We start from the raw sequence: 12,488 nt of genomic DNA on the forward strand, positions 1-12,488 counted from the left end.
CTGCACTCCATCTTCACTTTCACTCTGGCTGAGTGAAGCATCTCTGCGTTTGGAGAAGTGTTCTGTGTAGTAGTAAGTCCCTGAGGCTTTCCACATGCTGTTCACTGGCAGGACAGGCCTGCCTGCCAAACTTCTGTTCATCCTGCAAACCCATCTCAGAGTCAGCTCCCGGTCACCACGTCCTTCCCTCGAGACCTTATATGAACTCCCGCTTGCCAGGTTGCCCCTGCATTTTGTCTTCTGGGCCACACCTGGCCCTTGGCAGGCTCCCCATAGAGTGATCTTCGTGGAATGTAGTCTGCAAGTTCATAACTGATTGAAGAACAGAACAAATCTGTGGACGTCGCTTGTTTCACTGTGGGTCCTGCAACCCTGGGTCTTCTCTCAGCGCTCAGGGGGCTTCTGGCGGTAGCCCACTCCAGAAACCCCACTTGTGGCTTGCAGCTCCCCATGCCGGGGCGTGGTGAATCCAGAATGTAAGATCTTCTTTTTGAAAATTCTGGAAGTTGGTGGCAACTTTTGCCTACTTTGTCCTGTTTTCCAAGGATGAGAGGAGCAGGTTTACAGCCTATCCCAGGGTCTTCCCAGGTGGCGCTAGTGGTAAAGAACTTGGCTGCCAGCACAGGAGACTTAAAGAGACACAGGTTCAATCCCTGGGTCGGAAAGATGCCCTGGAGGAGGACATGGCCACCCACTCCGGTGTTCTTGCCTGGAGAAGCCCATGGGGAGAAGCCTGGTGGACTACAGTCCATAGGGTCGCACAGAGTTGGACATAACCGAAGCAGCTTAGCACATACAGCTGGCTCATCCCAGGACCTTCCTGCTGACGGAGCAAAGTGAGGTGGAGGAGCCGCCTCCTTGCTCTGCCCGTGGTGGCTGTTCAAGCCCATTTTGAGACTGCAGCTCACCTGGTGCTGGGGCCTACTCAGCGCTGTTCCATCTTCGGCAGCACATGCCTTTGAACACCTGAGCTCAGGTGGCTCCTCCTGTACAGCCAGTCATTCTGCAGCAACGCTCTGCCTCTCTCAACAGGAGCCTTAGCTCTTGAGGTAACAGCCTGGCCATTACTATCCCCCCAGCCAATGACCTCCAGATCCTGGACACCTGATGCCACACTTGGATTCACAGGGTGTCAAGATCTGAGGTCACAGAGTCTGCAAACAAGCCAAGTATTTAACGTAACCGCACACATTCTAGTACCGTGAAGCCGTGAGTCGCTGCCTCTCCACCCTGTTCCAGCTCTCCCTGCAATCCCCATGGTGGGCACCTTCCAGCAGGAAGTGGAGGGAGGCAGAATAAGAAGGGAGAAAGTGATCGGCTACACGTGCCAGCCAGGGGGATCATGGGTTCTGTGCCAACCCTCCTGGAAGCTAGAGGCATGTCTGAATAGGGCCCTCGGATCTCCCAAAGAGCTGGCAGACGTGCACCCCTGGGAGCTGTTGCCAGTGCCCCTCCCATCTAGCCCTGGAGCCCCAGCCTTGCTCTCTGTCTCCTCTGTGGCGTCCCTGCCTCCCAGCTCTCAAGGGGCACACCAGCCCTGCCCAACTCAGCAGAGCACTAGCACATTTCCCAACCTGTCACTTGACTGCCAACCCCCAGAGCCGTCAATAGCAAAGGCAGTTCCTCGGAGACAGAGAGCAGAAGCCTTGCCGGGCTAGCAAGTGGCATGCGTGATTCACGGCCTCGGATGAGCTGGGGAGTCAGGGCACCCCAGCTCATCTCTCTCTGACCAGGACTTGTGTCCAGAGAGGGATTTCCATGATGTTAGAAATCATGGCTAGACAAGCTAGGGGGGTCTGGGCCACGCTGGAGAGGGAGAAAGGGCAGCGTTTGTTGCTCACCATGACCTTCAGGCCAGCGAGGGCCCCAAGGCTCAGCGTGTCACACTAGTACACAGACAATCTGGGGATTAACCTGCAGACATCAGCAATAAGTCTCTGGAGCCTCAGGGGAGGGCTGGCCTCTCTCAGGGTACGGGGGTGGGGAAGGAGGCAGCAGTGGGGGTAGGAGTGCCAGCCTCAGCCATGGCAGGAGAAGCAGCTCCTGCAGTCCCCACAGTTGCCAGCGGGTCACTGTCAGACTAACGCCAACCAGCTTCTGTTTAAACTTGCTCCAGCACAAATCATTTTTAAAACCCGGACTGCAAAGTTCCAGGCTTTGGGGCCTGCCAAGTTCACAGTGCCCCTGTGTAGTCATTAATACTTCCCTCCCAAATTTATTAGTCTTGAAGCTCGCCCATAACTTATGAATTACAGCCCCTGGTGGGAGTGCCACAGCTTTTACCATATATCACAGTGAACCTCGGCGTCCACCCCCTGCCGCCCCCGCACTGCACCAGCGCTCAGAGAGACCTCCATGGAGGTGCACCGGGTCTCACCTTGGAGAGGAGAGGCCTGTGTGCTGATGGGGGCAAGTCGGGCTTTCTGCCATCACTGGGCTCTTGATGGGGGGCCACTGGAGACCCAGGAGAGCCCCCAGAGCTGTAACGCTAGAGCTGGGGCGCCTCATGTAAAGCAGAGAGGCAGATACCAGCGTAGGGAGGTGGGGGTGGTTCTGAAAGAAAGATGTGGATTCAGACTCAGGGCTGGGTTTGAATCTCAGCTTGGCCTTGAACAAGTTACTTGACCTCCCTGGACTGGCTTCATGGCGGGGAGACCCATGCAGTCACCGAGGGTGTCACACTTGGTTCATTGCTCTGGTGTCACCCTCTTAAAATTCATAATGTTTTTTCTTTCAGTGATTGATACGTTAATTTCAGGTATACCTGAAAATACTCATATATACTGGAGAATCACAGTAAGTCTAGATAGCATCCATCACTATGCATAGTTACAGAATTTTATTTATTGTGATGAGAACTTTTGAGATTTATTCTCTTAGCAATTTTCAAATATACCATACAGAACTAACTATAGTGACCATATTGTAGCATATCCCCTTGACATTTACTGTATAACCGGAAGTTTGTACCTTTTGAGCCCCTTCACCCACCCATTTCACACCCAGCCATTTCACACCCCCTCCCTTGCTTGCCCAGCCCCTGCCTCTGAGAACCACCAATCTGTTCTCTGTATCTCTGAGCTCAGGGCATTTGTTTGTTTCAGGTTTTGTTTTTCGATTCCACATATAAATAAGATCATAGCGTGTCTTTGTCTGACTTACTTCACTTAAGCGCATGCCCTCTGTTCCATCCAGGTTGTTGCAGATGTCAAGATCTCATTCATTTTTATGGCTGAGTAACAGTCCATTGTATGTATGTGTGTGTGTGTGTGTGTGTGTGTGTGTGTACACCACATTCATCTGTTCTTGGACACTCAGGTTATTTCCATATCTGGGCTATTATGAATAATGCTGCTGTGTACATTGGGATGCATGCATCTTTTCAAATGAATGTTTTTGTTTTCTTCAGATATATGCTCAGAAGTAGGACTGCTGGGTCATATGGTAGTTCTATTTTTCTTTTTTTTGAGGAACCTCCATACTGTGTTCCAGAAGGGCCACACCAATTTATATTCCCACCAACAGTGTACTGGGGTTCTCTTTTCTCTGCCGTCTCACCACCACTTATTATCTCTGTCCTTGTGATGCTAGCCATTATAACGAGTGCGAGGTGGCGTCTCCCTGTGGTTCTGGTTTGCACTCAGTTGCACTCCTAACGTTGAGTGACGATGAGCTCCTTTTCATGTACCTCTGGCACACTCTGTGTTTTCTTCAGGAAAATGTCTATCCAGATCCAATTTTTAAATTGGATTATTTTTTTGCTATTGAGTTGTATGAGTTCTTTGTACATTTTGGATATAAATCCTTATCAGGTATGATTTGCAAATATTCTCTTCCGTTCTGTAGGTTGCCATTCATTTTGCTGATGGTTTCTGTTGCTGTGCAGAAGCTTTGTAGTTTAGTCCTACTTGTTTATTTTTTGCTTTCATTGCTTTTGTTTCAGTGTCAAATATAAAAAAATTATTGCCAAGACCAAGGTCAAGGAGCTTACCTGCTGCCTGTGTTTTCTTCTAGGACGTTTATGGTTTCAGGTTTTATATTTGAGTCTTAATTCATTGAGTAAATTTTTGTGTATGGTGTAAGTTAGGGGCCCGGTTTTCCCAGGACCACTTACTGAAGAGACGTTCCTTTCCTCCTGGTATATTCTTAGCTCCTTTGCCGTAAATTAATTGACCATATACGGGTGAGTTTATTTCTGGGCCTTAATGCTTTTTAAACAAAGAGCCCCACATATTATGCAGCTGGTCCTGGGTCTGAACTCTAATGGTCCCAACTAGAAGCAGAAGCACACCCCACTGAGAAGGACTGAACACTCAGCCTCAGCACACAGGGTCCTTTCTTGATGAGGGCTGCTGAGCTGTGGAGCAGCAGCTTGGAGTGTGGCAGTGGGAGCCCCGACCAGGAATCAGGGCCTCCCTCTGGGCTCGGATCTGCACAGGACGTGTGGGTGTGCAGTCCCGACTCCCACCCCACAGCTTGGCCAGTCCTGCCACCCAGGGAGGCCCACCTGACTCACCGCCCTCTTGCTCCACCTCGCTGGGCAGGTTGGGGCTCTGCCCAAGGGGCACACCCGCACAACGAGCACTGCCGCCACAGCACTCGACCAGCTTTAGGAGGATCAGTCAGGATGGCTGCGTGGAGTGCTCACGCCCTAGGAAAAAAGGTGCTGGGTAGTTGAGAGCAGCTGCGGCAGCTGCCACAGAAATGAGCTGAGACTTAGGGGCCGGCAGGGAGCACCGCGGGCCAGGGTTTCAGGGAGGTGATGGACAGACCCAGGTTAGACTTGACCTTCATCATCCTGGCAAAACGTATAGCTCACCAGCAAGTAGGTATTTCTTATTCCCATTTTACTGAGGAAGCTGAGGCTCAGAGTGGCCAGAGATTTGCCTAAGGACACACAGCAGATGTCTGCAGAGCTGGGGTTGGCACCTGGGCTGTTTTGTCCTGGAGCCTGAGTTTGTACCAGCCCTTCTTTCTCACCCCTCCAGGGTCAGCCAACCCAGTCCTCCTGTGGGGCAGTTCCTACCTGGCCTTAGGGCTCCTTAGTGCCAAATCAAAGCAAACCTTGGGGCAGGGGTTCTCTTAGATGGAGGGTGGGCAGCCCCACATTGGGGCTCACTGATGGCCTCTTCCTGGCCGCATGCATCCATGCCTGCCTGCATTCCCTCCCTGCAGGCTCCCAGACACCAGTAGTCATTAGTCTCTGGGCAGGAAGTACCAGGGACCAAGAGCAAGGCTGCGTGCTGCATGGTGCCGATGGTGTCTCAGAGGCTAAGAGGAATGGTCCAGGGAGGTCTTGCAGGCCCTGGACCCAGCCTCAGTCACTGTCCAGTCATCCTGTTTATTGGTGGGTAGTATACGCCAAGCCCCATGCTAAGTGCTGGCGAGACTCTGAGTAAAATGTGGCCTCTGGGTGGGAGAGGACAAAGCCTCAGCCCAAATGGTCATTGTGGAGAAAGGGGCCTGCCTGAAGCAGAGAGAGTGGGGGTGTGGGTGGTGATCAACACTGCTGGAAAAGCCTGGGCAAGGCCTTGCTCTGACTGTCTTGAAACTCACTCTGAGGCCCCTGGGTGGGTACAGGTTTGGAACAGAGGGAACAAATGCAGACTGGACAGGCCTGCAGTGGCCGCCTGGAGATCTAGGTTCTGTGTCAGGCACATCCATGGAGTGAGCAATCCCATTTATTAATCCCTGCAGGCATGATGAGAGGCTAAAGGGAAAAGCGTGAGGTCTGACCCAAGGCTGGATGGCAGAGGGCATCTGGGGGGTCCCTTGATTGGTCACAGGTTTGGCAGGAGCTGAATTGCTGGTAAGAATGGAGAAGAAGCATGGAGAAACGAGCAGGGTCCCAGGGTACCATTCACCAAGGTGGAGGTTGGAGGAGAAACTGAGTTCTCTTTTGGACACGTTGAGTCAGAGGTGGCTGGAGGTCATCCAGGAGAAGCTGTCTGGTTGGCCAGACCAGTCAGAAGCTGAGAGACGTCTGGGCTGAAGGTCACCTGGCTCAGGTTACTTTTATCCGTGGCTTTGATGAAGATTGAACATCCTCAATTGAACAGGCAACACTGAGGTACAAGAGAGAATACCTTAGTAGATGGAATCAAGATTCAGAATGCTTTCAGCAGGCTCTGGGCTGAGACCAACAAGCTGACATTTGCCTGAGATGATAAACGTGAAGTCCTCTGTGGAGCCGACACGGCCACGGTGTGGTGAAGGCCTGGCTGGCTTGGCCCCAGCGCCTGCAGAGGAGGCCTGGCCTGGGCATCCGTGTTGGCCACAGACTCATGAGTCAGCAGAGGAGGGTGATTGCTGAACCCAACTGGAGGATGTTAGGCTGTGTGAGGGGAAAGACCCCAGCAGATCTCCAGGAGGACCCACCTGTTAAGTAAGATGAAAGGAGGTCGCTGTGTGAAGTGCTCGATCCGCAGCCTGGAGCTCTGAAGGACACAGTGACAGTCAGCTCCCTCCTGCCTCCCTTGCCCTGTTTCGGTCACATGTGGAGCCCACAGTGACTTGAGAGGCTGGAAAACGAGGGAGAGCTGAGAATGGACAGGGGTTTCTCAGGAGAAGAGACATTTTGGGAGAAATGTGAGGGCTTTGTAAGTGCTGGAAAGTCTGTCATGTAGTAAGTAGAAGTGGGGTGTGGCCTTGGGGCGTGTGGGGACAGGACCCAGATACCCAGATCTGCAAGGCCTCCCATAGTGGGCCCTTCCTAAGGAGGCGGAGATTGGCTGCCTGACCACGGAGTGGAGGTCCCCGGGAGGCCCTGTGCTCCTTGGAGGTGGAGGGCCAGGCACGCCACCCCTGCTGAGCACAGAGGAATCTGATTATTAGAGCTGCTCAACAGAGAGGCAGGAGGCCCCTTCTGTGAGGGGCACAGGCCGTGGTGGGCAGAGCCCAGGTAGGGGTTGAGAGGATGCTCACACGGGTCGGGGTGGGGGGAGTGTGGTTCCTCGATGGCTCCGGTCCTTTCCCACTCTGCTGTCTCTCCTCTTGAACTTCAGGGCTGGCTGAGGGGCCCGGAGCCAGCTAGCCTGGCTGTCACAGTCTCTAAGAGCCCCACCCGTTCCCCCATGGTACAGATGGAAAAACTGAGCCCCGGAGAGGGGATGTGACCTGCCCAGGTTCCCATGGTGGGCCAGTGGCAGTAGCAGCACAGGATCCCAGGCTCTGGGTGTTTCTCATTCACTCCAGGCCACCTCCTGCACATGAGCCCCTGTGGGACACACAGGTCTGTGGATCCGTTAGCTAAGTTTATTGTCCTGCCTTCGTGACATGGCCCTCTACAGCCACACTGCAGGTCCCTCCTGCCACGGCCTCAGGATAACACCAAGATCAGTGACCAGACCTGTCTGGCCTGGTGGACCTGGTGGCTGTTGCACTGCTTGCCAGGAGCAGTCACACCAGCCTCCTCCCACTTCCCGGGGCAGCCTGCAGGGCTAGACAGCATTTACAACATAAATTATGAAGAGCCACGGAGAAGAGTGTTGCTGTCTGATTCTGAGGAGCGTTGCTGGTTGATCCTGAAGCAGGGCCTGGAGCCAGCCTGGGGCCCCTCCCTCAGCTCAGGCATTAATGCAGAATACACCTCTGGCCGCAGGCATTTAAAGATCAAAAGAGGCCAAAAAAGCTTTTAAGAGCCAGGTTGCTGTGTGTGCTGCCACCGGCCTCCCCATGTCAGGGCAGACACGCTTCTGCAGCGAGCTCAGATGTGTCAGGAACGCAGCCATGGAGAGCAGCAGGTTCCATCACCTGCAGACCGAGGCTTCTTGAGGGTGTAGACCCCCATCCTCACCTTCAGCCTCATCGGGACCTGTCTTCCCTCCCCTGGGCATTGCTGTCTCTCTTCTCCCGTCCAGCCTGACACCTTCCCAACCACTCTCAGTGCAACCTTGGGAGTGCCTCGCACTTGAGCCTGTTCACACTTTCCTGTGGTTCCTCACTGTGCTTGGGGCAAGGCTGAGCTCCTTAGGATGGCTTTGGCGTCTCCTGTTATCTTCTGTCCATTCCCCACCGCCCCGCCCCTCACCATGCTCAGGCCTCTCTGAAGTTCTCACCTCTCCTCTCTCATCCCTTCCCACCCCATCAGAACAATGAACCAATTCTTTGAGACCCTGTTCCCATGCCATCTCCCAAGACCAGGACAGCTTTACACCTCATTGGTTATTCATTCACTGAGCATCTACCATGTGCTGGGAGCAGGGTGCTGGGAGCAGGGCTGGGGGTGCCCAGCGCCTGTGTCCATTACTGGGCGGTGTGGAAGACCGAGGGGGCTGTCGTCCATCGTCAGCCTCTGCAGCTGGCTGTGTGCGGCTGGAATGGCACTCTGAGGCTTTTGCACTGAGGAGAGCTTTCCTGGTGATTGTGAGAAACTCGGGTGGATTCAGAGACTCAGGCTATCCAGGCAGGGAAAGCCCCAAAGGACTATTTCCATGCCCTTGTCTCAGAGAAGGGGAAACTGAAGGCAAAGAAGGAAAGGGCTTCTTCATATCACACAGCAAGCTGGATGCTTCATCAGAACCTGGGTCCCTGATACCCAGCCCAGCACTGGGGCAGATGAGCCATGTGGTCCCCCTGGAGGAACCACGTGGCAGGGAGCTTGTGGGAGACCAGCACCTCCTCGTGGTGATGGGGGTAGAGGCACTGGGGGGAGGAGCACGAGCTGGCCACAGCCCCTGCTCCTGGACTGTCCAGCTCGCCCTCACACTCAGCCTTCTCTGTCCTCACCTCCACAGAAGCCACGGTGAAAGATGACATGAACAGCTACATCAGCCAGTACTACAATGGGCCCAGCAGTGGTAAGTCCGTGTCGGCGCTATCCGATGTGTACCAGAGCCTCTGTGTGGCCCCACGCCAGAGGTGACCCTGGCAGCCCCTAACATCCAGGCCAGGGACAGCTCGACCAGGCTGTCCATCTCCTGGCCCCTGTGAGCCATAACCGCAGGCAGAGTTCCCGGCAAACTCTGGCACCTGAGCTCAAGTGCTGGGATGGGAGTGCTCCAAGATGTGCATGGGGGACCCTGGGGTGGAGAGGGGCTGGAATCTAGGAATCTAATGACCTCAGCGCTTCCCAACCTGAGAACCTTTCAGGATGAGCGTGAGGGGGGTGAGATAATGCATAATTGGGTGTGAGAAGCAACAGGCACTGGGCATGTCCTTGTTTGTTTCATTCTTGCACTTCAGAAAGTCTCAGGACACCTAGTGGTTTTCACTTATGAGAAAGGTTGAGTTTTAAAATAGTACTCGGTCCTTCAGGGTCTTATTTCTCTTTAGCCAGTGTCTTGAGTCTTGTAAGGTTTGGGTTTCACAGCCCTTGAACAGTGAAAGTGTTAGTTGCTCAGTAGTGTCCAACTCTTTGCAACCCCATGGACTGCAGCCCACCAGGCTTCTCTCTCCATGGAATTTTCCAGGCAAGAATACTGGAGTAGGTTGCCATTCCCTTTTCTAGGAGATCTTCCTGACCCAGGGATCGAACCCAGCCTCCTGCATTACAGGCAAATTCTTTACTGCTGAGCCCTTAAATCCTTGTAAACTCCATTCTAAGGCTAGAAGGTTATAGTGTGGACCATGCTGAATACATCTGAATTTTGTCTTTTCTGCAATTTAGCCCCTTTAAGGCCTCTTTCCCTCTCTTTCTCCTCTTCCAAAGCCTTATCCAACCTGCTGATCTCAAAGACCACCATCTCTAGCCTGAACCTCTGTCCCAGCCCACTCTTCCTACCACTTTAGAGAGAAACCTTGCCCACACTACGCCTGCTGTAATTCAGGCCCTTGATACTTCTCACTTAGAGCCAAGACATTCTGGGATGTCCTCCACCCTCCACTTACAGTGCATCCTGTAGAAATCCATCAGTTTTCTGAGGGCTCAGCTCTGGTCATGAGTCTCACACTGGACCCATTTAAAACTTTGAGTCCTGCGGACCATGATGTTCAGATTCCTTGTCATAGCACACTGCGCTGAGTTAGTCAGGATGGGCTCAGTTATGCTGCGCCCAGTGACAACAACCCCATATCTGAGTGGTTTAAATAAACCAACAAAGGGCCAGGACACACTGGCCAGGGGCTCTTTGCCCAGGCTGTTATCTTTACCCTGTCACCTCCCAGCAGACAGAACAATTGGCGTGCCTTCTAGAACAGTGTTGACCGCCCGGGCAGAGCACAGCTGGCTTATGTAGCTTCTCCAGGAAGTGCCACCGGTCACTTCTTGCAGGTGACTGGCTGAGGCCGGTCACATGTCTGCACTTGACGGGGAGGCATAATTCTCCCTCAGGGCAGGTGGCGAATATTAGAAACCTGGGCCATCTGCCATGGCCTCTCCCAGCAAAGCCATTCACACTCACCTCACCCCACCATCCAGCCCGACCCCCATCAGGGCACAGAGGTGCGGCCGGGGTGGAGTGTGACCCGCACCCCTCCTTTCTTGCAGACAGCGGCGTCCCAGAGCCAGCTGTGTGCGTGGTCACCACGGCTGCCATCGACATCCACCAGCCCAACGTCTCGTCTGACCTCTTTTCCGTCGACGTGCCCCTGAAGCTCGGCAGCGATGGCACTGGTGCCAGCGCCAGCTCCGAGAGCGCCACCCGCTCCACGCGCAGCTCGGGCACCCGGGCCCAGAGTGACAGCAGTCAGACGCTGGGCTCCTCCACGGACTGCAGCGCTGCCCGCGAGGAGCTGTCCCCCAGGCCCAGCCCCTCCGCCCTGCCTCTGCCCCCGCCGCCATCTCAGCAGCAGACGGCAGAGGCCACAGTCCAGGACCTGTTGTCCCCACTGTCGGAGGACCCCTGCCCCTCCCGGAGGGCCTCGGACTCCGCCCCCCTTGCCCAGCCCAGCCCAGAGGGCTCGGCCCAGCCCAGCCCTGAGCTGGAGCACAGGGTGAGTCTGTTTAACCAGAAGAACCGGGAGGGCTTCACCGTCTTTCAGATCAAGCCTGTCATCCATTTCCAGCCGGCTGCGCCTGCGCTGGAGGAAAAGTTCAGATCTTTGGAATCCAAAGAGCAGAAGTTGCACAGGGTCCCTGAAGCCTAGAGCCTCCAGGCAGGCTGGGAGGGAGGCGGGGAGACAGCCATCTCGATGCTCCCCCAGGGCCCCGGTGGCCACCAAGGTCACATGAGGGGCCCAGGAGCCCTCCTGGCTTCCCTCAGGGTGCTGCCTGCCTCCAGGGAGGTGACGCCAGGCCAGGAGGCCACACGCCTCAGACCTCAAAGCCCAGAGCTGGCGCCTCCTCTCACCCTGCTCAGGGGAGGGTGGTGCTTGTGGCTGGGGTTTTTTTTTAAAACCACTTTTACAAAAACCAGCCTGTGGCCCAGCTTCAGCAGGGTAGAGCGTGGGGGCCAGCTCAGCCTCTTCCGTTGCCTTTGTTCCCGACGCCCACCCTGGACCCTCGGGAACAGCACTGTGAGCAGGGGCTGTCCAGCCCCACCCCCAAGCCGTCTTTTCCAGGAATCCCGGGTGGAGCCCACACAATCACACACACCATCTGAGCCTATCTCATTTGTCTTCATTCTCATTTAGGCATGAGCGTTTCTGAGTCTTTTCGAGACAAATCTAGTTTCCACCTTCTTGGGACATAAAGGGAGGGTCTGGAGGAGGGTGGGAGGGTTGTGGGGTGGGGGTGACAGCCATTTTCCAATCTTGGCTTTAATAATAAAAACCGCCTGCACTGAGACTTCCGGTTGGCAGAGGTATTCCTTTGGCTGCTAGTCCAGGTGAGGACCCCAGAGTGGCTCCTCTGGGCTTGGGTTGACCTTGAAAATCCACCAAGGGAGCCCCCAGCTCCTCTCCGGTATCCCTGAGGCCTCTGTAGATGAGCCCTAGACCCCAGGAAAGAGGTGCTCACACTGCCTGGCTGTGTGACTCTGGACCAGTACCTTCTCTTCACTCATCTCCCCACCACAGAGGAGCTCAGAATTCTGTCTTCCTTGCCAACAACTCCCAGACACAGCTTCCTGACCCAGGGCTCTGTTCCTCAAGGATCTCAAACTTAAGAGGTCCAAAGCTGAGCGAGATGTCTTGCTCGCAGCCTGCTGCTCCTCCCAGGTTCCCACCCGGGACACCACCATCCACCCGGCCACGCACATGAATGTTGGCCCCCTTCTCATTCCCCACGAGCAGTCAGGGATGCTGGCCACCTGCCCCAGACCCCTCACAGCCTTGCTAAGGCCCAGGCCCAGCCTCTGACTCCCCCTCCTCTCATCACTATTGAGCTGCATCAATGGTGTCAAGGACCCTTTCGAGCTGATAGTGTGTCAGCTCCCAACTCTAACCCGAGCTGTTGAGCCTGATCAGTGTGTCCCTTGCTGAAGAGCCTCCAAGGTGTTTAGCTTATGACTATGTTTTGTTTTCGATGTCCAGAATAAAAAGGGAAGAGAATTTTTTTTTCAGTTCAAGGGCTCCCGTTGCCTCAAATAAATTTCTTGGTGAGGTCACTGCTGCTAAATGGGCTGCTTGCCTGCCCCCAGGCCACAAAGAACATTCTCCTTATTCATGGG

At 54.6% G+C, this 12,488-nt stretch overlaps 1 protein-coding gene across 1 annotated transcript in view; it reads left to right on the forward strand.

Moving 5' to 3' along the window:
- Positions 1-11,665, forward strand: part of TMEM266 (transmembrane protein 266) — a 127,054-nt gene extending 115,389 nt beyond the window's left edge. The window contains exons 10-11 of the mRNA XM_018066093.1: positions 8,736-8,798; positions 10,427-11,665. Coding sequence (XP_017921582.1) covers positions 8,736-8,798; positions 10,427-11,025 — 662 coding nt within the window. The 3' untranslated portion in view covers positions 11,026-11,665. The remainder of the gene's footprint in view (positions 1-8,735; positions 8,799-10,426) is intronic.

The sequence above is a fragment of the Capra hircus genome, chromosome 21 (assembly GCF_001704415.2).
Source record: "Capra hircus breed San Clemente chromosome 21, ASM170441v1, whole genome shotgun sequence".
NCBI lineage: Eukaryota > Metazoa > Chordata > Mammalia > Artiodactyla > Bovidae > Capra > Capra hircus.